This window comes from Sebastes fasciatus, chromosome 3 (assembly GCF_043250625.1).
Source record: "Sebastes fasciatus isolate fSebFas1 chromosome 3, fSebFas1.pri, whole genome shotgun sequence".
In the NCBI taxonomy this organism is placed as follows: Eukaryota; Metazoa; Chordata; class Actinopteri; order Perciformes; family Sebastidae; genus Sebastes; species Sebastes fasciatus.
In genome coordinates this window covers 11084456-11112066 of record NC_133797.1, presented here as the reverse complement: position 1 = coordinate 11112066, position 27611 = coordinate 11084456, and the positions used below count along the sequence as shown (strand labels likewise).

Below are 27611 nucleotides of genomic sequence, written 5' to 3'. Positions count from 1 at the left end.
CAGTTCCCTGAGGAGTGTGTCCCGGTCGGTCTCGTCACAAACTTCAACCACTTGCAGTACATTTTCTGTAATGGTTTTGTGGTCTTAAAAGGTATGCGCATGCTTCTCATGTATCTTTTTTCTCAACAGCTGCTGTCAGTGGGTTGACTGATAAATGTAATTTTGCTAAACCACTTAAGAGTCTTAGCCAAGGCAAAACAACATGCTGATAGAGTGTTTCATTGTTGCATTTTCTTCTTGAATGAGGTGAGGAGCAATGACCACAGCATCCCATGTCGACATTTTGCCTAGTTAGAGTCCAAAAAATTCTTCTCTTTTCCGTACTTACATTGTTTGGACTATTGGCTTAAGATCGGTTGTCTCATGTTACTTTGAAAACTGATGTATTGTAGTGCCAATCTTTTTTTTTATATCCGGATATATACCTGCATTTAATGATATTTAACATCATTTATCCCATTTTTTTCCCTTTGATTAATATTTTTACTATAATATACACTTACAGGTGAGTGTAGAGTGTGTATACACACAGTCAATTATCCGCTTAGTGATCAATTTGACCCGGATAGACATGCTATGTAAGGGATAATGTGCCGCAAGCCGGTCATTGCTGTTAAATAAACGCCAACAGGGTGATGCCGGGGTCTTGCATCACCCTGAAGGTTTATTTTTACACAAAAATGGTCCACCAGAGTCTGAAATCAGAACTGTGTCCATACCAACAGTCTGCTATAAAGAAATAAGACCATAAACTGCTCGTTTTGACCAATCAGAATTGAGTATTCAACAAAGCCCTGTTATAAAGGATATACATTATTGTTTTGCATTCTAACTGTTGACACATGTGACTGATGATCACTACATTGTTTTATGAAGACTCACATGGTTACCTTGGGTTATAGCCAGTGGCTTTTCAGTTTTGGTCTCACTGACATCTTCCTGAGATACACATATAGACATATGATTTTTTAAATGTATATCCATCTCTATACTTATGTAATGTTTGGTGCAACAAAGATCCAATTGATCGAAATGTTGCACAGCAAATGTTTTTTTAATAAAAGAATAAGAATAATTGTGGGAGCAAAGCACAGTGTGCGGATTCTACTTTGTGCTTTGTTCATCCGTGTCAACCTTCTATTGTTTAAATGTTTTGTCTATTATTATTATTATTATTATTAGGTTACTTGTTTTCCATGACATACATGTTGTCTAGCCTGTGTATTTCTGTGATGTTTCTTAATCACAATATCAAATGCTGTCCCAGGTGTTAGGTTGTCTGTGTTCATCAGGCAACCGTAACATACCAGCACCCTCGTGCACTCTCCAGACTTTTGTCTGAACCTGAACTGAACCTGCGACATGCGCTGCAGTCTTTTAAAAAGCTATCTCTCCACAGACACCTTTTCGTATGAAATAAGTCACAGCAGACTTCCAGCTTTCATCTGGTGGTTTTTTTATTTGCAGTTCTTTACATTTTAGAAAAAGAATCCAAGGATTTTGCCTCCTGTGTGTTTCCGTCTGGCCTCTTCGTGGTCCATGATGCCAGCTGAGGTGGTCAACACAATGTATCTGTGAAAACAAAAATCAGCATGTCAGCATGAAACTCAAATTAATCCATCACACCGCAAGCGCTCAAGATAAAGACAAGCGGTTTGTGATACATGATCAACATCTTTCACACGGATCGCTTTAGTTATCATACAGAAACTGGTACTAACTATGGGGTTTGCTAATAACACATGTATCATCTATCAAATTTTTTTTTTTTAAAAAGGCAACCAAACAATTTAAAAATCGTTTTCATTGTCTTGACTCCAGTCTAGTTTGATTAAAAGGAGCAAAATAAAGAGGCCTCCCAAAACACATCTACATTACACCTGTAAAACTTCAAAAAGCCACAGAGTACCTTCATATTCAACCATCTGATTAAACCCTAATCCATTTATTAAGTCCTTTTATTAAGTTTGCCAAAGTAATAACTGCTATAAAAACCCATTTTATGACCTCCTATTTCACATTGTGTATTGTAGACGTGTACAAAGTGGGGCGATTCTCCGAGTCTGCAGTACCCGGTAGGTCATACTACCGTATGACTGCTTTTAGTGCATCTCAGACTGCAACTGTCCCATTCAAGTATAGTGGAACCGGACAAATGAAAAATAACAAAACTGATAATTCTTGAAGTAAGACAATATGCATCATGCAACCAATCACTACATTGATGACCATCTACAGGCGACTGAGTCAATGAACAAATTTGGGAGAAAATAAATGTTTTCTTTTACAAGCGTGCTACTTTGCTTGACAGAACATTTGAAAATCATTAAATCTAAGCATGATACCAGCTTTACAGATACCCTGTAATCATCAATGTCAGCTTCAGTCTAGCTCATGACCTTTACATACCACTCCTTGTCTGCTACTTTCTCTGATTAAACGAAAATGGCCCTTAAATGCACATAATGCAGAGTAGGGCTGTCGAGATATCAGATTTTCACTACACAATTATCTAGGGGTGTCACGATTCTCCAAATCCACAATTAAATTTCACTTTCGCTTTTAAGGTCACGATTCAATTTGATTTTAACATGCCATTGTTACTGTGGAGTCTTGATTCATAAAGATCAACATGTCATTGGATTTATGCCGACAGCTGTCATTTACACTTTCAAATTTCTCTTTAAAAAGAGAACTGAACTCCCATTTTTTTTAGAAAGTGTTTCAAAAATTAGACTACAACAGTCTACAATATAAAAAGCTGCATCTTTTCAATCAGTATCTGTGACTAAACTCTGTACATAATGATTACAAAAACAAATCCATCTGCACTGCTTTACAAGTGTGCTATAAGCTACAAAAATACGGTTTTATTGTTATTTATTGTTGCACTTGTTACTCCTTTTTTCTCTCTGCGCTGATCGCTGTGTCATTGAGAGCAGAGGCGGAGTCTGTGTGCGCTGAGATGCAGCACTCAGCAGTCCCACTAGCATGTTGCTACCAATATCAGTTACTCTGGCAGCATTAATAAATGCAGAGAACGTAGTTGCTGTAATAGTAAGGACTTTCAAAAGAAACACCCACTTTCAAAAAGTACCATCTATTGACCATAGTTGTCCACACATATAGCTCCACACTATCCCACAAAGTTTCTACAGCTCAGCTACACCACATTTTCTCTTTACATAAACACTTCAGTGTTTTTAAGAGTTAATGGCAGCCTGTCATCAAAATTAGTAAATGGATTTAAATTAGTCATATTAACATATAAGATCTAACTAATATAGCAAAGCCTTTCCATATTGCAGCCTCAACACATACATAAAAGCAATGTATGAACACCAGTCCCTCTCTCCACACAAATTAACTATTTCTCCTCATGACAAAGAAAAACCTGGCTTATTTGAGGCTTAATCTCATTCTGTATCTGCAGCGCATTAATCCCTACCTGTAGATACAGAATGATAGGCATACAATATGCACTGCTTCTGAGAAATTCCTCCCATCATTCATACCTACTTCCAGCCTCAACCACTGATCAAAATACTTAGCATAACTTATGTTCAATACACCATTGACCACTATGGAAGAGGTAAGTAATTTTGTTCAGTACTCTAAGCACTTAAAGGGCGGGTCCATCTGTGTTCCTTTCAGTTTTTTCCAAATACTGCACTTTCTGAGTGGAAAAAACAATCTTTCAATTAAGAGCTGATAATCAGGGAATTGAGACATATGTTACACTGTTCTTCTTTTTAGTATAGTTCTGGTAAAGCTTACGCTTCAATTTATGTTGATGCTTTAGTCTATAATTGCATCATATTTATATGAAAATAACAAAGCTGCATTTTTTGTTTGCACTTATTACTGTAGAAGACCTATTCTTCCAAATAAGATTTGACAATGAAGAAGTGTTTATGTTCCTTATGTAAGCCATACTTTTGTTAAGGCAAACATTTGTTAACTTATTTTCGGCAAATAAATGAAAAGCATGTTGAATTCAGAACATGACATCCTCGCTGTACCGTAAAAGTACCAAACCGAAAACCGTGACCCCAAAACTGTGATATGAACCCGAACCGTGAATTTTGTGAACAGTTCCACCCCTAGTATATATACTGTTCATGTAGCAGTAGTATCATGCAGAAACCTATATCATGTCACGTGAGGAAATGTTTTTAGAAGGGCTTGGGAAACTAGCACTAAAACATACATATTTTGACCAAAGGAATGTTCGGATTTAAATACATAAGGAACACCAATGTGAATCTACAGAATGATATAAAAACCTCAAAACTAATGGACCTGCCCTTAAAGTTCTGTTATATCACAAATTGTTTCAAATATACAGCATATTGGCATTCTGAGTCATTTACAACACTACCTTCAAATCTCTTGAATGAAAAACCAAATAAACTATTTTTCAAACACACTGGCCAACTGAGAAAAAGCAAGCATCACAGCAGGTAAGTTGAGCAAGAAACCACACCACTGCAGTAACTAAGTGATCGAGAGCAAAACTGGAAACCATTGGGTCTTAACTCTCCAGTGGGTTCAGCACTACATCACTGCCACCGTTCAGTTTAAAAAGTTAGTGCATGTGATTCTCACCCAAACTGTCTTGAGGGCAGCAGGTTGTTCTGCCACTTCTCCAGATCCTTGAGTTGGAGATCAAAACGTGGACTGATCACACCACACTGAAAAGATAAAAAAACACTGGTTAATACTCCACATTCACACAAAGTTGCAAGCAGGAACTAAAGCTACAGGTCAAACACTAAGATGCACCACTCTTTAGACTAATGAGTTCAATAAAAAGTAGCTGCTTAGTAGGTGTGTGAATCTTTTGTTAACTCAAATAAATTTCAATTCTACGATTCAATTCAAAATGTAGTCGATTACAAACGATTTGTAGTTATGTAGATATAACGACGGTAAAGGTAAATAATAGAACAGCTAGAACCGACTGGTAAGTTGAGAAAATTACATCACTTTACTGTGATGCAGCCTTGAGAATCAGGAAAAGACCACACTTATACCATTTTACGATATTAAAAATCTAAGATGATATCTAGTCTCATCACAATATTGATATAATAGATATACTACCCAGCCCTAATTCCAATTTAGACTATTTGTTGACAGTCCTATTGTGTAAGATTACTGTCCATCAGTAACAATATCTAGGTTCTTTTGTATTAATTAATTGATACTATATTAATTGATATGAATCGATTTTTGGAAGTTGTTAATCGATTCAAAATCTTGATTCTTACATGAAACCATTTTTTTCCCACCCCTACTGCTTATTAAATAAATTGTCTGGAGGCTCGTTTAAATCATTTGGAAGAGCAGACCAGTGGAAACTGTTGCAAACAGCTGCAACAGAGCCTTTACAGATACAAATTTCTAGTGTAATTCATGTTAACGCTAATGCTAACACAGCCAACTTAAGCATAGTTAGCATTTATCTGAACTTGTCCTACATACAGTGGTGTAATGGCAACTATGGAGCTGGGTCAACTGAGAGACTTTACCTTGTTCAGCCTGCCTGTGAGATTGACGACAATTTTTCCGGCTCGGTGGTCATCAATGATCTCAAACTCACCAATGTAACCTGGAGGTACAAATGACAAATATCATTAAGTAAAACACTCACTTCAAACTATTACCTTTTTAACCTGAAGAGCTTGGTGTCTCGGATTTGATCCGACGGTTTCACCAAGCTCCACGGTCATTACCACTCTTCAGCTAGATGCTGACCATACGTTCTACCAAATATACACTCTTTTGTAACTTGCATTTCCATTCAGCTTTACGACAGAACATATATCGATTCGACCAAAGCGCTGCCACTGTCACATTACCAAAATTATTAGCTTAGTGTGTCATTATACCAAAACATCACTCACTAACAGCCACTCACCGTGCTTCATCATGACGGTTAGGAAGCGCACAATAACCTTGGAGCAGGGCCTGAGGAGGACCTGGCGTTTCCCACGCTTCTCAGCATTGTTGATGCATTTCAGAGCATCCGCGAGAACGTTCATGCGCACCATGATGCCTGCAGACACAAAAGAGAACCATTAAGTGTTTATAAAGTGACATGTGAGCTTGAAATAACAGAAATTAAGCTGTGGGCGGCTGTGGCTCAGAGGGTAGAGCAGGTTCCAAACGGAAGGTCGGTGTGTGACATCAGTGTGTGAATGGGTGAATGCTGAAATGTAGTGTATAGCGCTTTGAGTGGTCGGAAGACTAGAAAAGCGCTGTATAAATGCAAGTCTATATACCATTTAAGCTGTGCATAATATCCCATCCCACTGTGGTGGGACTGTTTTTCAGTGCCCCCAAACAACCTCATTACAGTCAACGCCTAACAGACTCTAAAGAGGAGACCTAGGCTGTGTGTTCACATCACAAATGTCCCTCATTCATTTGATGAGCCATCACATTTGGCTTTTAAGTAGAGTCATACTCTGAATGGACACAAATGTTAACCTCGCCTGCCCACACATTAGAAATGTAAGGATCAAGAGGTGAAGCACATAACACTAATGATAATAGCACTATTTCCAGTTAGCAAAGTCTAACCTAACCCTAGTTAAGTCGAGACGCATACATTTCCTATGAGCAGGTATTAGCATCTTTGATATTTTTTCACAATATCCCATCCCACTGTGGGACTGTTTTTCAGTGCCCCCAAACAACCTCATTACACTCAACGCCTGACAGACTATAGAGAGGAGACATAGGCTGTGATCTCACATCACCAATGTCCCTCAGTCATTTGAAGAGCCATTACATCTGGCTTTTAAGCAGGATCATACTCTGCATGGACACAAATGTTAACCTCACCTGCCCACACATTAGAAATGTAAGGTTCAAGAGGTGAAGCACATAATACTATGTCTAGTTAGCAAAGTCTAGCCTAACCCTAGTTATGATGAGACGCATACATTTCCTATGAGCATGTTTTAGCATCTTTGCTAACATTAACAAGTTACATTTGGGTCAATACTTTGGATAGCAGCCGATTTTCACACGCAGCAGGTAAGTAAAAGCAGCATTAGCTTGAGGGACACTGAATAAGTGAAACGTAGAGACTCCCACCACAGCATGGTCCTTCACAAGCCATCAGAGCAGCTACCTAGCCTAGCCTAGCAGACTACATGGACAAAGTGGCTGAGCAAAGCATCTCCCAACACCTGCAGACACAAAGCTCAACGCTGTGTCACCCATATACAACATTAATACACACGTATATCACCGGACAGCGTTCAGGTCTTGTTAGTTTTAATCAAAACGACACTTCTGTGGTGTCAGAGCTAGCCGTTGTCAAGGCGCCGTGAGCGCACCTTGACTACCAGGGCCGAGCACAGAGGACCGCTCGATGTGTGACTTTGTAGCCTAAGTGTGTGTAACTCGCCTCACCAATCGAGGCGATAATCGTCTCAAATCATTGATATGTGTTTTTGCTTCAAGATGATTCCATAAATATAACATTTAACGTTCAGATGCTTTAGATACTTAGAAGATTGAAGGTGACGAGAGTAAAAAGGCATCTTACCGGTTCTGCAATATGGCGGAAAGAGGAAGTGGAGGAAAACGACAATGCATTATGGGAAAAAATCAGAGAGTTTATCAAGCCGAGATGACCCACTACCACCAACACAGACACACCAACAACGAAACCACTGTGTTTATGTTTTATGATATGTAGCCAATGTAAAAAGACAGACACAGAGAGTATTTGCACATTTACCAAGTTTTTCGGTAACGTGGCTTAAAATTCGTTCAGCAATTAATTACTTTGATTTATTCTGAAAGGTTTTATTGCATATTATTTGAATACATTTACAAGCTGCCTTTATATCTAAAAGGAGCTCTCCGAATAAACTGTAGGCCAAATTATTATTATTATTAACTGTACAATAATGTTTGCAATAATTCAACTGTGCAATACTCTTGTCATTAATAATGCATTTATACTGTAAATTTCAAGAAATATTCTTATTTAATTCTTATTTATACCATTCTGGCATTTATATTTAACACACTAAATAGATCCCTCTTCTTGACATTTTGTATTTAATTATAATACTTTTGTATTTACTTATTTGCACTGTGGCTATGTGTTAGATATTGTACTTGTTAATGCAAATATTTGTACATTTTTCATAATTCTTATATTCTCATTTCTTATTTTTTATTTTATTACTTATATTTCTTTACATATATTGTGTTTATACTGTAGCATTATATACAATATTGTAGCATTATAATACATAATTTACATGTTACCTACTACTTTATTTCTATTTTCTTACATTTTTTTATGTTTATACAAGAGAAACTTGAATGCCCCTTATTTCCCCCCAGGGATCAATATAGTATTTCTGATTCTGATTATAAAAATTTGCAAACTTTGCAAACTGGTGTCACTATCAAATACGTGCAGGATCTTTGGTAAATAAAGGCTATGTCAAATTTAAAGCAGCGCCACCCAGTGCATAGGATGAATCATTGCATTCATACATATCTATCCATTCTCATGCATTTGGCTCGGCTGAAACTGTTTGGTTAATTTGTAAGAAACCAAAAGAAAAGAAAATATGTTTAGCGCCAACTATATGCATAATGTTTTTTTACAATCATATTTAAGTTTTCTTACCAGACCAGAGTATATATATAACCTACTGAGTGCAATCAAAGATGTGTTGATGTCCCACATTCAATTAATTTTCAGCGTAATAAACAACGAAGCCTAAGTTTCTTGGTTTATGCACAACACATTTTCAGATTCAAGATGGGGAGGATATGACCATGTGATTTGGCAGCAAAATATGATTTGTTAGGACATAATCATTGCCATTTTAATTGATTTCCAATTTTAAATATATGCATTTGTTTGCAGCAAGCATATTTGTCCACTCCCATGTTGATAAGAGTGTTAAATACTTGACAAATATCGCTTTAAGGTACATTTTGAACAGATAAAAAATGTATGATTAATCACGATTAACTATGGACGATTATGCGATTAATGGTTTTTAAATATTTTAACAGATCGACAGTCCTAATTGAGACATAAATGCTCTTCAGACAGATTGAGTATTTAGGTCCCTGTGGCTCCTCAAATAATTATCATTGCCCTATTAGAAACTTAGTGCTGCTATTTCAGTCTGAAAGAGAACTAGAACGGCCGTAGAGACAGAGGACATGCCTAATGCATCTTCTAATTGCACCTTCTCACATATAGATTATGATTGTGGTACGATAAAGATGTCAATAGAGAACGAACAAACAGAATCGGATGAACCACAAACTCATGTTGTCAGAGCAAATTCATATCTTTATTCCCTGTTTCAACATGAGCAACAACTCAGTCTGATGCTTGTTAACAGCAGGTACAATTCTTGTCAAATCCTTATCGCTTGACACAGTTATTACAGATGAAAATAAAACATACAGTTACAGTAACATCTATAAATGCCTTTCAATGACATTGTGAAAGAAGCACGAGTTTTAAATGTTGACAACAATTAAGGATTGCAATACATATTCTGTATTATATCCATATATGTCACTATTATCCTGACAGCTGAGTGGTGAATAACCACAGCATTGTTGTTGCTTTTTAGGGAAGCTTCTCTATTTATTACAGACTTCACATGTCAAATAAGTGAACTCCTGCTGGCCTACACAGAAAAATATCAATAACTAATCACACATGCATGTGTCTTATATGCACACAAAATATGTATATATATTATGTAATACATATATAAGTTAGCATAGCATCAGGAGCTGGAGACTAAAACTAAGTCACTAAAATCACAATCAATGTCTTTGGAACTGTGTGTGCAAAAAATGATTGTGTGAGTACAGTTTTTTTCTGAGTTGTACTTTTTTATTATGTAAGAATCCGAATACTCAAATGTTGGCACATCGTGAATAATTCCTATTGTATGAAAACACTGTTAGGTAGAGAGAGCATGAATACATCTTTCTTTAATTCAAACGCTAACAACTACAGTATATTGTGTGCAAATGTTTCTTTTTTTATGAGTCCTCTCCTGTCACATTTTGCGGGAGCCTATATTCAATAAAAGTATTCAACTCTACTGCTGTGCTCTGAAGTGATCAGGATGAAAGTGTGTTGTAGGAGGTACAGTATGTCCTGATAAAACTCAAAGCTATTCAACCAGTAAAAATGAAACACCTTTGATTTAGACCCAAAGCCTTTTCCTCTAGTGTCCAGTAGAGGGACAGCCAAACCACTCGGACACAGCAACATATACCACCAGTCAAGTCACCAATTTAACAGACACATGAAGCATAATGGAATGCTGAGCAGCACAGGACGTAGTAACCAGATTTCTGTACTATTTCTATGGTTACATTAAAATTTCGACACCTTCTTTCCTCTTGTAAGCCCTTGCATGGCTACCTCTCAAGCTGCTATTTATTTTTACACTTAGCCACCATCGCTGACCATGCTGGCCAGAGAATCTGCATCTCCCTGGGGATCCAGGCCCAGCCTCTGGAGGTCAAGGCCCATGGCTACCAGCATCTGGATTAGGGTGAGCTCCTGCTGGGTGGCCTGGTCCACCAAGGCTGGGCATGTGGGGTTGCACTGGGGCCACTGGCAGGTGTCCACCAGGTGGAAAGGGCAGCCTTTGGCTGGGGTTTTGTTGTTGCGGATCGCCTCCAGACTCCTGTCCCAGCAGTGCAGGGCCCGTGGTAGAGAAGTGCCTCTAACTTGGAAACTCAGCCAGTTGCTGGAAGAACAAGACAGGGACGTTAGGGATTAGATATAAAAAGAGGCAAAGAACAGAAAGTGAAGGGAAAGGTTGGCAGAAAGCAAAGGAAAGACCAGGAAGGTGTCATCAGTGATGTCATGGTCTGATCACAAGATTTGCAATAGAGAGGCAAAGTCCCGTCCCTTCCGGTGGACCCCATGGGACCTTATTACTGAAGAAATATGAACGATACTCAACGTCGAGAGACAAATATTTTTTTGATCACATTTGAATTGCGCCATGAATCGCACATATGATGTTTGTCAATTTAAAAGTTAATTTTGCAAGTCAAGAAAGTCGTAGTTTGTCGTAGCATCATTTAGTTATGTGTGAAACCGCTCAGCGAACTATATCTCTCGTCTCGCACAATATACGTCACCAACACTAACTAACTTAGCTATGTTCCACACACAAATGAACCGTTATCTTACCTGATGTGTTTTATCCAGCGACTCCTTGTCTTTTTATCAGCTGGGAAGCGAAAGAACGAGCGAGACCCGTTGCTTGTGTGAGTACATCCCAGAACGAAACACAGAGGCATAGTAGCTTCAGAGAGAGAGATGCCACTTATGCAGCGTTTGAGTGTGTAGTCTTTCTAATTACGTATTTTCACAGTCTTATACTTCAAACGTTTTATAACAAACTGAGACTTTCTTGACTTGCAAAAATATCATTTAAATCAAAAAAATATCATTATGTGTGATTCATGGCACAATTCAAATGAGATTAAAAAACATTTTCTCCCTCACCGTTGACTACTGATCATATTTTTTCCAAAATAAGGTCCCATGGTGGTCCACTGGAATGGGCGGGACTTCGCCTCTCTTTTTGCTTTGGCCACTTTGGGCTCATTATCTTGGTGCAGCAAGTGTTACATCACAGAACAGCCACTGCAAAATTATCTACAAAGACCTTGAACCTTCAGCTCCTCCCGTAAAGAATCATCACCCTCAATAAATACACCTAACTTAGCCTGAGTCTGTAAACCGAGCTAACACTGCACTGACCCATCAATGCCCACCTGTGCAGCAAAATAATGAGTGTGTTCAGGGGGCACCGAGGGGTTAGGTAAAGTGTGAAATGGCATTCGGTGACATGAAGAATGTGGCGTGATGAACGAGCGTACAAAAACAGCAGCATGAGCTCACTAGGTAGAGATGACTACTGGTAGAGGCGAGAATAAAGTGAGGGGCGCAAGGCGTGAAAGTGCACTACCGCCACAGGAGTCAAATATCCATTCTGCCGTACCTTTTGGTAATCACTGTGTGGGAGAGGCAGGACGGAGCGAACACAGCCCTGAAAAACACACACACAGAACAAAATAGCCATCTCTAGATGTTAGTCCATCTTTCATTTGACCCACCTGATTCATATTAGATTTATTGTTATCACTTTATATATCTCTTCCAAACAGGTTTTTGGGAACTTACGTGACATCGCTTAGTGAGTTCTTGAGCTCCGTGCCCAGGTTCTGTATGTACTGCCACTGCTCCTCGGACAGACTCTGTCCTCCCATGTAGATGTTCTCCACTCTCAGCTGCTCCTCATCAAACAGCCACTGCACCACAAACAGAGGGGCTACAGGGAAAACACAGAGTTCAGTGTTAAAGATGCTTTAATCAATATATTTACATTAACAATGGGCAACAATGTGCAGTGTGAAACGGGATGCTCATAGTGACGAACCTACAGAGAATTTGTCACCTGCCTGCAGTTCCCCTCAGCTCTATGGAGCTTTATAGCTTGTTTCAGCTCATTGTTTTGGTTTTACTACCTGCAAATGTACTATTTTGATTCAATCTTACGGCTCTCATCAACAGGAAACAGCAGCCTGCAGCTGTTTTTAGCTTAAAGGTTCTGATAAAGGTGTTGTACACTACCTGCTACGAACCAAACGGCAGACAAGCAAAGTTAGGGACCAGCTGGGGAACATATAGTATTTAGCGGCTAAGAGCCCTCAGTAGTTGGTGGAGAACAAAACAGTGCTAAAACAAGAGTGAATATGTGCTCTTTTTGCCAAATCGTTGCTCTCCACACACTATAGGAACAAAACTGTTGAATTTAACATAACATGTGTGGGGTCTCTCACATTTTCAAAATCTGTTAAGATTTGAAAAAACGTTTAGTGTAGGCCAGCCTTAAAGGGACTATTTGTAACTTTCAGAAATGCTTGTTAACAGCTACACCTGTGGCCGTTAAGTCAACGAAAGTCAGCGTCGGGTTCGTGCTTGCTCACTCTAAATAGACATGAACGAGCATCGCTCAAAAACAGTGAGGTGACACACGTCAGCTAAAACCACAATATCACTCTATATTTCACTATTTCACCTGCTTGGCAGTAATGTTAGCTGACCAGACAGAGGCCTCTCCATGAATCAATGCTGATCCTAGTGTTGGAGGCTGAAGCAGCGGGGCTGAAGCAGGAAAAGAAACATTATCGTCTCCGGCCGGAGTGAAAAGGGAGTCATTGGCACCCGGTCAGAGACGATAACGTTTCTCACTGTGGAGCCCCGTCACTTCACAAGACACGGGAAACCTCTGTTGGTCTGGAGGAGCTGCAGCATTTATTTCTGCACAAACGTCCACTGTACATTCACTAGATATTCTCAGAGCTATGAAGTCTTCTGCAGTGTGGAGTGTTCCCGCATGAACGTGAGGTGGAGTGAGAACGCGCGTGTTGTGTGAGTGAAGACAAGCAGGCAGAGTAGCGGTCTGAACAGCGTAGCCACACTCGAGCGCGCATATGCGAGCGCGTATGGGACACCGACCCGGTAGATTTATACCTGTAAAAAGTTACAAACAGTCCCTTTAATAGAACAAAAAATGTTTCTAAAATCTTTACCAACCCTACCTTTAAGTCAAATATAAAGCACACTAATCCAATATCATGATAAACTTAGGAGGCCCCAGCCAGCACTCACAGGTCAAGGTAGAGTACATTTTGTGGCCAAAGAAGCACATCCACTCCTCTCCTTTCTTATAGAGCGTCCGACATCTTTCAGGCACAGCCCCGTTCCACAACCTGAGAAAACAGAACACATCGTCAATACACACAAATCTATTGCTTAGTCGCTTTAATACATTACAGTAAAGCCAAATATAACAGCACTGCATGGAGAAAGAGAGATCCTTTCGAATTCAGCGTCTGGCCTATGAGTGTGTTTCTTTACAATCAATCTATATAAGCTGATTGAAGAATGCTTGACTTTACCTGAGTCCTATCTTGATAGCATCTTCAGGTGAGCAGGAAATAGTCTCGGGGCAGTTGGGTGATCTCGGCTGTTTACTCTCTAGAAACCACCCAGAGTCCACGAGGCCTCGGACCTGAGCCTCTGCACCGAGCTGCTCCAGCTGACTGGCCACCCTGTCGATGTTCAGCAGAACACCTGTTCCCCCAGCACTGTAGGCGAGCCAAGAAAATCAATAAATAGTTTGGCTTTGAGAGTGCCATTTTCGTTAGGGGTATCAAAATGACAGCGCATGCACGCCAGCTATTCGCATTCAGACAGTGGATCCTGTTTTAGGGCTTGGGGGAGTCACAACAACCATGTTGCTAACCTGGGAGGAATGTTCACAAGGCCCTTTAATAGTCATTATGTCATTGCTCACAGTTGACTGTAAACATCTTTATTGTTGACAAGAGGATGCACCCGAAATAGGGCTTCTCTTGTTTAATGTTAGGCACGGAGATGGTCCAGATGGTACAGAGGATGCAGGCGCTTGTCCAAAAGCTGAGGTCAGCATCGGAGCGCGAGCGACAAAAACAAACTCACCTCGTGCCAGACAGGATGACAACCTTGGCCAGCTTGATTCCTTTGGGGATGAGGTCTTTGATGACCTCGCGGATGATCAGGGATCCCATGAAGGTGTACTCAGCTGATACACAACAAATACACACACCAAATGATTGTGAGCATCACACTAAACAGAAAAGAACAACAGAAAAAAAAATCTTGAAGGATCAGAAGAAACTTACTAGCATTAGTATTTCTATCCCTCTCTTTTTCCTTGCCTTGTCGTGGCCTTGGAGGAGGCGTCGGGGCAGGCCCGGTGCCACTCCATACATCACTGGAGCAGTACGGGATGAATCTGCAGAAAAGGAGAGGATCACATTTGTTATTCTAAAGGCCATCAAAACAAATTCACCTCTCCTCCATGAAAATCATCTTTTCTGTCATATATGAGAAATTGGCAGACCTGTATATAAGCTACTGGTCATACTAAACCAACTAGGGCTGAAGCAGCAAAATTTAGCAAGGGTGCTTTTTATTGCTCATGACTTTTTAAAGAGGAAGATTGTGTTTTAAAATGTCTTTAAAAGGTAGTCTTGTTTAAAAGCTGCCCTAATCAATATATTCATATTAACATTGAAGTGACCACGTGCAATGTGAACTAGGACACTCAAAATGATAAACCCGAGGCAACTCTGAGGTGCATTTTAGCATCTTTTATCTCATTGTTTCTGTGACTTTACTGTTTTGGTTCACTCTCACCATTCCCACCAACATTTTCATCTATGAAGAATTTGTAGAAGAGTTTGTTTAACCCTTTTACTTATTAGAAGTCCCCAAATCTTAATCTTAAAATCCATTGTGCACTACTCAGCACCAAGTGGCCAAAAAAAACCAATTAATGCAGCTTTAAGTTAAAAAAAAACCCAAAACAAACGAAAACAACAAGAGACACAACAAAACTGATTCTTGCTGTTTTAAAGGTGCAGTGCGTACGAATGGTCCTATCTAGAGCCAGTGTTTGGTTTGTCCGTTGTGGGCTACTGTAGAAACATGGCGGCCTTCGAATTAGCCTGTGAAGAGGACCCGTTCACTATGTAGCTATAAACGGTTCATTCTAAGCTAACAAAAACATATTGATTCGTATTTTTAGGTGATTATACCTATTAATATTATATTCCATTTCTGCCAATAGATCCCCCTAAATGTTACACACTGTTCCCGTAATATAAAAGCCATAAGATCATATTTTTATGTCTACAGAGTTGTGTATATAACTGTATCCGGTCCAATGTGAACGGGGAGAAGTCCCCGTCTCACAAATATTTGCAAATGAGGATTGTCTGCACGTGACACCTCCCGTTGCCACAATAAGAAACACAGTGAGGATATACAAGTACTTACATAATGTTTGCATTATGCCAGTGTGGGTTTTCCTCTGCTTGAGAAGACAATATTCCAGTTCCTGTAAATGCAGCAATCAGAGATCAGACAGATGTCCTTTTGTCTCACTAAAGATTACGTAAAACGGGCAACGCTACGGGAACACGTATGACGTGTATTTTAAAGCGTGGCCGGCTGACCTACCTCTTTTTGTTTGGGGCCACCCCGATGAGCTCATTAGTCGGGGTATATTTTGGTACCTGGAATCACAGGTCTCTTTGCTGTGGCAGCACCAGCCACCTAAAAATAATAAAGACTAATATTAGACATTCACATCAGGCACAGCCAGGGGGACCCTTGTTAGCTCATCATAGAGGCCCGCGAGGAATGGAGAGGGAAAGGAATGCACCTGTAGCCTTGTCTGCTAACGAGACTACATGTTCACTGAGAGTCGGACAAAAAAGACAAATGATTCCTTTAATTTACAGCACCTGATTTGTTGATTGACTTTCAGCTATAGTGCAAAGTGCTTTGATATAGGGGAGAGAATCTGACTTGATTAAAATTGGCAAGACCAATTGATAGAGTCCACTGCTCAGAATAATACACTCATAAATCCTACATCCTGTTAAAGAAAGTCCAGGTAAAATGTCAAGTTGGAGGACAATCCACATAAATGCCCCATCCTAAGACAGAGGAGAAAAACAGATGACGATGGTGTATTGAAACAAAGTGCTCTCAAAGCCGTAGTTAAGTTTCGATTTCTGCTCAAGCACAGGACGGAACATGCTACATGCTACTTGCAAATATGAGGGACTAAAAACTGGAAAAACTTTTGTTCTTTAAATCCTTTAAATTGTGGAAACCACATTTTTCTTCAAGTCTAACGTAGCCTCCATTTTTAAGGTGTTGTACATGTTAAGAGGAATAAACACCATAGATCTCAAAATCCTTGCTTTTTTATTAACAGCATTTACTTGTACTTTTACTTTCAGTACTTAAGTAGCCTACATTTAATATCAGAAAATTACTTTTGACACTTAAGTACAGTAAATGTCACAACACTTTAAGACTATGACTCAAGTAATATTCTGATAGGTGACTTTAACTTCTATTAAAATCATTTTCTGGTTAGATATCTGTACTTTTACTCAAGTGTGGCTTTTAGGTACTTCATCCACTCACCACTGATGATGGGACAAGATGACATCCCCATCAAAATTCCAATGGGGGCGTCGCGCCAAAACAAGCTGACCTTTGGGGACCAAATTAACCAGTTAGGTTTTTAAATACTCACCTTCCAGAAATAACAGCCATCGGCGGCTTCCTCTGAACTCCTTTAGGTAAAACCTGTAGTACCACAAATAAACAGGAATGAGGAGATGGTGGAGATGAAGAAGCAGCCATGTATGGACACACAGATGCTCTGTGTAGCTTCTAAAATCACTGTATTAATCTGAAAACAGACAGCAAATGGCAAAAATCTCATAATTTCAAGAAAACAAGTGAGACATCTCACCCAGCTGCTGTTCCATCATTACATGTAACTTGGGTGTTCTTGAGGAAGTGCAGCCTCATATCATCCGTCTGCTGTCCAGCTGCCCGAGCTCCTGCGGCAGCCTCCCGTCCTGCTTCAGCCGTGCCTCCAGTGCCTCTGGAGCTTCCACTGTTTCCAGTGCCTCTGGAGCTTCCAGTGCCTCCAGTAACTCTGGAGCTTCCAGTGCCTCCAGTGTTTCCAGTGCCTCCAGTGCTTCCAGTGGCTCTAGAGCTCCCAGTGCCTCCAGTGCCTCCAGTGCCTCCAGTGGCTCCAGTAGCTCCAGAGGATCCAGTGGCTCCAGTGGCTCCAGTGGCTCTAGAGCTCCCAGTGCCTCCAGTGCCTCCAGTGCCTCCAGTGGCTCCAGTGGCTCTAGAGCTCCCAGTGCCTCCAGTGCTTCCAGTTCCTCCAGTGCTTTCAGGAGTCAGATCAACTGCGGGGGGAGACTGGCCAACATCACCTCCTTGGTTCCCACCAGTCTTCTTGGTGGACTTGCCCCCAGCATTAGCATTACGGTTGTTCTGACACCAGATTCCCCCGAGCAAAAGCAAGAAAGCAACCTTGCTCAGTATCTTCATATCTGAGGCAACACAAGAAAAACAGACACTCGCTCATAATTCATTACTTATGTATGCAAAACATGAAAAAAAACCTGTTAGTAGGACCAGATATTCCTCATCCTCTAATCTATGTCTAAACTAAATCCATCACTTTTCAACCTGGAAAGTAACTTACTTCTCTAAGAAGAATCAGCTTTGAAGATAGAGGCGCTCCGGGGGTCAAGCAGATAACCGGCGCTGCAGGAGGAGAGCGTGAGAAGTTCAGAGCGCAGGTGTGAGAGGAGGATGCCAGTCATGAGTAGTGATGAAGCCTTGACCAGGTTTTGATGAAGGCTGCAAATCAGCTGTGAGCTTTATAGTGCCACCATATGGATCAGATTTCCTCCCATTTTCCTTCACAGCCTCAGCCAGGCCCTGAGATAAACTGCTGACGACACGCGGCGGGGGGAGGTCCTGGACGTCCAGTGGCGAGGAGAAAAGATAACACACGCGTCTCTTCAACATATTTCAAGTCTTTGCACACACCCACCACTTAGCTCTCTCCCATCTGACCATGGCTCGAGAACGAGCTCTCCTTCCCCCTATCGTCTCTCTCCTTCTCCCTCCCACCGTCCACCTCTGATTGCCAGTGTTTTGATTTAAACATCTACATGGTCAGCATAACTGCGTAGCCCCTTTGCGTGGTATGTGACCCCTGAGGTCATTGGAGCACACACCTCAAACGCTTTCCGACACGGGAATGAATAGTGCCGTAAGGTTCCCGCATGGTCAACGATTTAGCGGACACTCTCAAGACACAGGTGGTGGACACTGTAGTTGGCTGTGGCACTAAGCCTAAGACTTCCTCAAAAAGTCTCCATATTATAAGTAACAATAACAGAAATTTGCCAAATAATAGTTTCTCCATAAGAACCTTCATGTGTTCATCTAGAGAACTGTCATAATACAAGAGTCTGATTTAGATTTCTCCTTTTAAGCCACATAAAAAATAAATATATATATATATATATTTCCAATGACATTTTTTTATTCATAAACAATGATAGAAATAAAAAATATATATATATGTATTCTTTGATCTCACAGATTATCATTATTCCACTACAGGAGAAGAAGCCAAAATGAGATGAAATATCAGTGCATAATTGTCAAATTAGTTTTTAGTGTCACTGACTCTGTTTAATAAGCCATTGAGAAAGTAGAGTAATGCATTACATAAGACTTTATATTAACGTTTAACCAGTACATAATGCAAAGAAAATAAATGTATGCTGTTCCTGAGATCCAGAGATAGAGATTCCAGTTGAAGGGGGAATGTTGAAGCTAAATGGTTCTATGGGGATGTGATAGATATGCTGCTACCTCCACACTTAGGCCCTTAGAGGCTCATCACTAGGGATAAAAATGTCTCTGAATGGTGAGTTGCAATAGGATGTTAACTCAGTAGTTCAGATAGATTAGATACCAGTCAACTATTCTGCAGAATGAAAGGCTTTGTGCAGTGTGTGATTAAGCGTCTTTACCTTTACGGTTGTGTCCCTTCCTTTGCAGACTCCTGGATGACAAGTTAGTTAGCCTTTAGTGCAGAGACAGAGTATTTTAAACTGATCTGTGACTGTCCCTCTGCATGACCGGATAAACCCCGGGGCAAAAAAATTGTTGTTGGGCCCCTGTTGACCCCCTCTGTGCATGGCAGTTTTAGTATATCCCCAGATACTCAGAAACCAACCAATACTATAGGGCAGAAATTATTCGTTGGCTAATTGATTAGTCCATTGACAAAAATGAATTGTAAACCATTTTGATAATTGATTAATTTTTTATTTTTTAATCAAAAATGCCAAAAATTCACTGCTAGCAGCCTTTAAAATGTGAATATTTTCTGGCTACCCTAGTATTCTATGATACTAAACTCAACATTTTTGAGTTTTTGACAGTTGGTCAAACGACAAAAGCATTTTGAATATGTTAACTTGGGTTTCAGGGAATAATGATGGGCCTTTTCCCACTATCGTCTGACATTTTATGGACAATCAATTATTAAAGGTGCTATTGATAACATTAATAACATTCAGCCACTAAATGTTGCATTCTCCCTCCCCCGTTCCATTGCATTCACTTCACAACAAGTCGTTGCCAGGCACTTACCGTCAATCTTAGCCATTTATGCGTTTTTTTCTACCCTAACTGACGACCCAGAGATACCAAATGATACCAACATCATTTTACTATTGGCTCACAAGCCTTGTTAGAAGTGGGAAACAAATGTCAGATATCTTCCACAGAGATAAACAAAACATTCATTTTGGACCCGCAACATTTTTTTAAAATGATTAATTCACAATTATAATTTTTTTTTTCAGGAAAAGCCATACTTTTATTCGTCACATTTCTAAAAGCTCTGTAGAAGTTTTTTTTCTTTTTTTAATATTCATCGATATAAAAATGTTATCAATAAGACCTTTAAAAATAATAATTGTCAGACGTATTGATGAAAATAATTGTTGGTTGAAGCTTTATAGTTCTCCTATGATTGATTAATACCACCTTGCCCAAGGTTTTGTGTGTTAATAACTTTACGCACCGAATAAAAGGAATAAAACACTTTACAACAAACTAAAACATTGAAGAAAACTGATTTTGACACAGGGTCCCTCTAAATGGACTTGAATTTTTATAGCGCCTTTCTAGTCTTCAAACCACTCAAAGCGCTTTACAGCACGTCAACATACAGCCATTCACACACTCATTCATACACTGATGGCAGAGGCTGCCATACAAGGTGCCAGGTCTAATCTATATACGCATTCACACACCAATGGCACAGCTTTCAGGATTTCAGTATCTTACCTGAGCCGGGGTTTGAACTGGCATCCTTCCGATGGGTGGGCGACCTGCTCTACCTCTGAGCCAAAGCCGCTCTAAAATACAGGACCATAAGATAGAGCACCCAGCACAGTTGATATTCAACTTCAGTGTTGCAAATTTCTTTATTTAAAAAAAAAAAAAGCGATTCATTCTAATTGTGTAAGTGATGTGTATTAAACTTTGGGGTTTTTAGGGGCCTTTTTGTCCGCTTTGCCTGGATGGTAATCCAGCCTTGTGCCCCTAGGATGGCTGTAGGGTGACGTACCGCTGATCGCTGAGGGATCACGAGACCAAGGGCTCTAAAATTCTCAACAATGAAATGCACACCATCCTGACGTGTCAATCACATCCAATAATGATCGTTTGGAAGGCCAGAGGTTGCTGGGGCTGCAGGGTGGCAGGAGAATTAGTTCAGCATAGATGAAAAGAAAACCTCCATTACAATAAAAGTAATAAACCTTCAGTTCACACCCCCCTGAGGAGACTGGACACACCAACAACAGCACACACGCGCCACAATCATACTTGAAACACAAATTAGATGAAGAGCCGTTCAATGATTTCAATTTTAAAGGCGCGCATATGATTAGGTCAAAAGTGTTCTGTAAAATGAATAAGAAAGAATATCTGTCATTATTGTGGGTATGTTGAGGATTATGTATCTCTTTTGGCAAAAGAAAATCAAGATCATACAGTATGTCGTCTGCAATAATGACCTAACCGTTTAAAGACTTAGACCCAAGGTAGACAGATTTATCAAGGTTTGTCTCGTTGCTTTGGCAGAAATAAAAATGGTATTCTTGTCTCATTGTCAAGCATTTCATGCTATTTTAGCTACTTTCAACTATGGCCAGAAAGAAAACAAAGCTACTCAGAAATATGTCTGTGAGATCGTATGCACCTACGCGCAATAAAAGATGTACCCTAAGGACATAACTATACTGAATTTGATCTACCGAGCTGAACAATTCTTCATTCCTGCAGTTGTCTCGAAGCATGCACACCACCATCTGTCTTCCCAGAAATCAATGCAACAATCTGTTTAACAGATACCTCAAATAGCTGAAAAACGAAAGGAGTTGCTGTAAATCTATCACCGTTTCACTAGAATGTCACGAACAGAGAGATGGCATTGCTGCTATTTTGCTTTTCTTTGATATGGGATTGGACAGAATGATATGTTTTTCACGGCGGGCTTCAGATCAATGGGTTTAAGTGGATTTGTGTGCTACACCTCGAGTGATTCAGCTCGCACAACTTGGTCAAACATTGTCCCTCTTAGCATCTACAAAAGACACACACATACACAAAGTGAGACCTGACACACTTCTGGAGTCTAATACATTTGTCTCTTTACCTGTGAAAAACATTTTACACAACCCGTAAGGGGCTCATAAGACATGTTGAACTTCACCCTGACAGGGGCAACAGCTTGACCCCATGTGCAGCATAGGAGGCATTCTTTCTCCCCTTGTGTTGTTATTTTTCACAGCCAACCTCCAAGGTCAGGACACCTAAAGCCCGGGTGGTCCGGGCACTTTGTCTGCTGAGCATGTGTGTCATCGCAAGCCTCAAAAGCTGAGGGCCCGGCCGCGAGCTCGAATATTTGTCGGCTGATAGCTTCAAAGACCAATGAACCAGAGACAGCAGTCATGTGCTGGATTCTTATGCCCGCAACACAGTGCAGAAAGGTTGCAACTCGCAGGTAATGACTCCGAAATCCAACAACAAACTCCAACCGTGTGGTGGTTCAATCAACAAGCTCTTGTTTTAAGACGATCTATTTGTATTTCTATAAGGTTGTGATCCATACCACAATCACACCTCGCAGCCTCCCCTGCCATGTCGCATGTAATTTGACAATCTGCAGCAGCATCCCTCTGAATCTATGTTGTTACCAGCAGTGGAGAGCATAGCTGGGGAAAGAGGCCCATGATTAATAGGAGATAAGTGTGGCATCTTTACAAGCCACATGAAAACGAGCCTCAGGCGAGAGATATGAGACCTGGTTGGAGTAACACTGCCAGAGCTCTCCATTCAATCAGTGAGGACGACAGGCGGGGCCTTAGCGGGATCGGTGTGAAGTGCTGGACCACAGCAGGAGGCTAGCAGGTGGGGCGGGCAAAGCTACCTAAAACCAGGTGTTAAGAGGCCTTGCGTGGTAACCTTCTGCGGGCTGCCAATGCATCAGTGTGATAGATGGAGGAGGGGTCGATGGCGGAGGGGTGGGGTGGTGATGTAACAGGCATAGAAAAAGATAGCTGACAAGTGAACACGTTTTGTGTGCCGCGAGAGGCTGTAGCTCACTCTGCTTGTGAGGGGTACAACCAAACTATGCGTTCTGCCCACCTTATCGGCGTGCCAGACGCACCTTCATCCAGGCAAAGTATGTTCGGCCTCGAGCGTGAATGCCACAACCACAATCCTAAACAGTCAAAGATGTGTAAAGGACAAATTGTGAGATTAGAGAACTAACAGCATCACGTCACAAAAGTGTTTGCAAATTTATACAAATGAAATACATACATATCATGCAACTTGCATATACACTGTTTTCCCCCCCAAACAATTTCGGCCTCCATCATGGTTTTGTTTAATACTGTTCTCTTGCCGAAGTGGGCCAATGGTTCTGAAGGGAGGGTGGGGTGGGTGCATACTGTGCTGAGTGAACAGCTTGTCTTTGGGGCTCATGACACAGTGGAGCAGCAACGTGGCCTTGGAGACATGCTGGATGAACCACCAGGCCTGTCAGTGCGGTGATGGATACCAGCATTGGGGTCGCGCCATGCGAAGCTCCGGCACTCGACAATAGGTCCTTCACATAAGTCTTCACACCTGATCAGCAATACAATACGACAATCACACAACATAGAGTGGAAGCAGCTGCAAAAGCCCCATCAGATAAGAGAAGATACAGCAGGCAAATGTCACCTTGATGTCTGTCTTATTGTTCATTTAATATCATTTCATTGCGTTTGTACTCAGAAATCAGCTTGCCAACTGAGCGGTGTGGCTGTGATTTGCGAGGAATATGTAGGCCTGCATGATTTAATATTTCACTAAAGTGACAACAGGACAGTGAAGCCAATGCAGAAGTGCCTTAAAGGGGAACTACACCCATTTTCAAAATTCGTAGATGTTATTCCTATGGTCTAAGACAGTCCAAAAATTATTATTAAACTTTAACAACTCTCTCCCAAAGCTAAAAACTAGAGTGCTTAAACTCAAGTTTGTGATGTCACAGGGTATAAAGTTTGGAGCTGCTCCATAGACGATGAATTGGGAGAGATGTTCTAGATGACACTGAGAGCAGCCAGGGGAATGATCTGAGTATGTGGGAACATTTTCTGTTTCACAACTGACAACACTACAATAGAATAAAGCTCATTTGGGTATAAAAAAACAACAACATTCTTTGGGTCCACAAAATCAGTCTCCCATTCATTGTCCATGGAGCAGCTCCAGACTTTATACCTGATGACATCACAAGTTTGAGAACACACGAGAGGGTGGAGCTAAGTACAACCAGATGCTGAATAAGAAATTTTTAGGCTACCAAAATGTTACAATTAACTTTCATGATTTGAAAACACACTGTGAAAGGGTTAACATTGTGAGACGAAAACACTGAATACTCCCAGACTGGACAACGCCATGGTTGCGACCTGCCAATCACAAGGTAGACACGCCCCCAAGCATACCCTGCTTTATGGTCTATTTGACTCCAAATGGGACCATAATTTACTAAATGAACATCATGTTGTATTGAAGAAGACTTGAAACTAACGATTGAGATCATAAACTCATGTTTACAATGTTTACTGAGGTAATAAAGTGAGTAGGGTCATTTTCTTCTATACAATCTGACTTCTTTTTGCAACCAGAGGCGTCGCCCCCTGCTGGCTATTAGAAAGAATGCAAGTTTAAGGCACTTTCACATTGGCTTCACTTTTCAGACCCCGGAGTGGCCCATTGGGTGTAACCTCACTAAAAAGTCCTTTGGTTTTTTATCAAGGTCTGTCTGTTGTAGCTCTACATCTCACATACTGAAACTGCTAAAAAGAAACACATTATACATGCACTTGTCAAATATTTAAAACATAGTCAAGGTTATTTTACCACTATTGTGGTTGTTGCTATTTTTCTGCACGCTTGTTTGTTGCAGTGATCTAATGAAAATGGTGCAACATCCTGAGTTTACATTTGAGAAATTTTGTGCTGATGACCCTTCATCGAGGACTGACCTTGGTGGTGTTTTTTTCTTTCTCCAAAACGACTGGTAGATGGCACTGTGTGGCAGGCCATAAATCAGAGATTCCAGCTGAAGTGATGTCAGCCCTTTGCATCATGTGTTGTGAAGACATGTGGACACGTGGTCACAGCTCTTTCAGGCCACACACCCCTCAGTCACCCAAAAGATTTATCATGGGCTGAAGTAGTCAGAGGCACGTGGACATGCACACATGCATCTTTCGGCAGACCAATTTAACATACATTTACTTATATGTCACAAGCAAAAAACAAAGAAAAGAAATATGTAAAATAGCAATAGTAATAGTATAATTTCTAATCTGTAACAGAGTAATCTACAGTGACATCACTTTACACTTATTTATATGTAGAGACATACCACAGAACAGTAAAAATGCTTACTATTTATAGAGTGGCCTGTCTGAGTGTGGCTGTTTTTCAGCCCATGAGGCTGTATGTGAAAAGTTGACCTGGATAACCAACAGTACATAAAAAAAACTGCTCTGAGTCAGTTTGAGTTAATGGCCCCTCACTTCTGGGAGCCCCTTGTTAAAGGGTCAAGGCAATGCATACTCTCATAGTTATGCACGTGATTTGTGCATAAAAGTTATGGTGACATGACAGCATCTGTGTTAGCTTTATCGCCCCATGCAGTGAACTGGGCTGAGCTCATCAGATAAAACATAATATCGTTATATCCATGCTTAGCCATATCATGTCAGGATACAAAGTTACTCTTTCCCAAGGTTGACCAACTTTGCAGCATAATGGGCTTAAAGTAATGACATCCCTGGCAGAACAAATAGAGAAAGTGAATGTGGACACTTATTAGTAAAGATAAATATTCTCTGTATTGGGGAGACTACAAGCAGATGTAAATTATTATATCAGTACCTTAAAGCAATAGTAAGACACTTCCGAAAATACGCTTACTTGCTTTCTTGCTGAGACTTAGATGAGAAGATTGAGTGGTATCAATCTTCTCATCTAACTCTCAGCAAGAAAGCAAATAGACGTAGTTCCCATTGAAATAGAATAAGAGTAGAACTGACAGTAGACGGTGTTCCGTGGTCATTTGACTAGTACTAAAGAAAATGGTGATTGTTGATCATTTTTATGATCACAACACGTCAGTGGAGCCATTAAGTGTGGTCGCAGCTCGCCCGTATAGCTTGTTCTTCTCCGGTGTGGCGGGGAGTTGGGCCAGTTTCATACTCTTTTGTGATGCGGAGGGACCATTAGACCCAGAGACTCATTTCCTGTAACCAGTGCAGCATTAAAGCATGGTGGAATTAGCAAGCTAGCTAGCTCGCTCAAACGCTACACTGGTAAAAAATGAGCCAAACAAAGTTGTCACTCATTTGGCAATAGAAATGTGTGTGTATGAAGTATTAAAGGTCTTATTGTTACAAATTTTATGTGGACGAATATTTTTGAAAAAATACTACATCCACAGAGCCTTTAGAAAGGTACCAAATAAAAGTATGGCTTTTCCTGAAAAAAAATTCTTAGGATTGTGATATAATCATTTAAAAAATTTTGGTGGGTCCAAAATGAACGTTTTGTTTATTTCTGTGGAAGATATCTGACGTTTGGTTCCCACTTCTAACAAGGCTTGTGAGCCAATAGTAAAACAACGTTGGTATCACGTGGTATTTCTGGGTCGTCAGTTAGTGTGAAAAAATGGATAAATGGCTGAGATTGACGGTAAGTGCCTGGCAATGACTTGTTGTGAAGTAAATGCAACATCTAGTGGCTGAATGTTATCAATAGCACCTTTAAGTTGTTAAATTTGACTAGTTTACTCTGGCTTCTATGGGTTAGGGTTATTTCTCTATGCTTTGTAACTACTCCACTGCTCACTTTAGTCATTACTGCAAATCCTCACCTCAGTGAGTCCGCGATTTGCCAGAAGTCGGTTTACTTTATACAGAAGTTAGCCCGCTACAAAAATGGCCGCTGCTCTGACCATCCTGCTAAGTTGATTTGAATGTCCGTTTATATTATATTTCTATGGTACTTATCAAAATGTTGAACTGTTCCTTTAAATCCTGCCAGAGTGGGCACCAGCTTAAAACTTCATTTAACATTATGGTACAACGTTAAGAAAGCTGTTTATGATACATATAAAGCACATGGCTGAAGTAAGTTTGAATATAAGCATCACCTGTAAATGCACAAAGATAGGCACATCACCAGGAGAAAGAGAACAATACTGTGTATTGTATCACTGGGCCTTCACTGTTTCCCCAAGTGCTGTTATTTTCTTCCAACCTGATTTCCCAAAAGGCATGCTTATATCTCATCATTGTTTTTTTGATGATTATTCGGTATATTCCATCATTTTAAAGGGTCTAATGGGAGATGAAATCCTTGTGTATTAGTGCATTTACAAAATCTGAAAGAATACTATCACTATTTGAGACTATCACAGCACTGTTTTACTGTGAGTCTAAAGTGAAACAATATCTACTAAATCCCCAAA

General features: G+C 40.4%; 2 protein-coding genes across 2 annotated transcripts; both read right to left on the bottom strand.

Moving 5' to 3' along the window:
- Positions 1-1439: 1439 nt before the first annotated feature.
- On the bottom strand, positions 1440-7704 carry rps15a (ribosomal protein S15a). Its single transcript, XM_074628903.1, has 5 exons — positions 7565-7704; positions 5924-6061; positions 5535-5614; positions 4609-4694; positions 1440-1572 (listed from the first exon to the last, which is right to left on the bottom strand). The coding sequence occupies exons 2-5, from the start codon at positions 6054-6056 to the stop codon at positions 1479-1481; spliced, it is 393 nt and encodes a 130-aa protein (XP_074485004.1). The 5' UTR covers positions 6057-6061; positions 7565-7704; the 3' UTR covers positions 1440-1478.
- A 1638-nt stretch (positions 7705-9342) lies between these two features.
- Positions 9343-18563, bottom strand: notum2 (notum pectinacetylesterase 2). The gene is made up of 12 exons (XM_074628902.1): positions 18183-18563; positions 17433-18027; positions 17211-17263; positions 16118-16213; positions 15935-15995; positions 14776-14888; positions 14573-14675; positions 14011-14199; positions 13721-13821; positions 12230-12377; positions 12048-12095; positions 9343-10778 (listed from the first exon to the last, which is right to left on the bottom strand). The coding sequence occupies exons 2-12, from the start codon at positions 18023-18025 to the stop codon at positions 10475-10477; spliced, it is 1809 nt and encodes a 602-aa protein (XP_074485003.1). The 5' UTR covers positions 18026-18027; positions 18183-18563; the 3' UTR covers positions 9343-10474.
- Positions 18564-27611: the final 9048 nt, after the last annotated feature.

Bases quoted from the DNA above. Each gene is read 5' to 3' on its own strand.
- rps15a (XM_074628903.1), bottom strand. From the start codon at position 6,056: ATGGTGCGCATGAACGTTCTCGCGGATGCTCTGAAATGCATCAACAAT. The intron at 5,615-5,923 runs GTGAGTGGCTGT...TTGTACCTCCAG, and splicing joins AACCGTCATGATGAAGCACG to GTTACATTGGTGAGTTTGAG. The intron at 4,695-5,534 runs GTAAAGTCTCTC...TTATCTTTTCAG, and splicing joins TCACAGGCAGGCTGAACAAG to TGTGGTGTGATCAGTCCACG.
- notum2 (XM_074628902.1), bottom strand. From the start codon at position 18,025: ATGAAGATACTGAGCAAGGTTGCTTTCTTGCTTTTGCTCGGGGGAATC. The intron at 15,996-16,117 runs GTAGGTCAGCCG...CTGCATTTACAG, and splicing joins GTGGCCCCAAACAAAAAGAG to GAACTGGAATATTGTCTTCT. The intron at 14,200-14,572 runs GTGAGTTTGTTT...GCTCGCCTACAG, and splicing joins GTCATCCTGTCTGGCACGAG to TGCTGGGGGAACAGGTGTTC.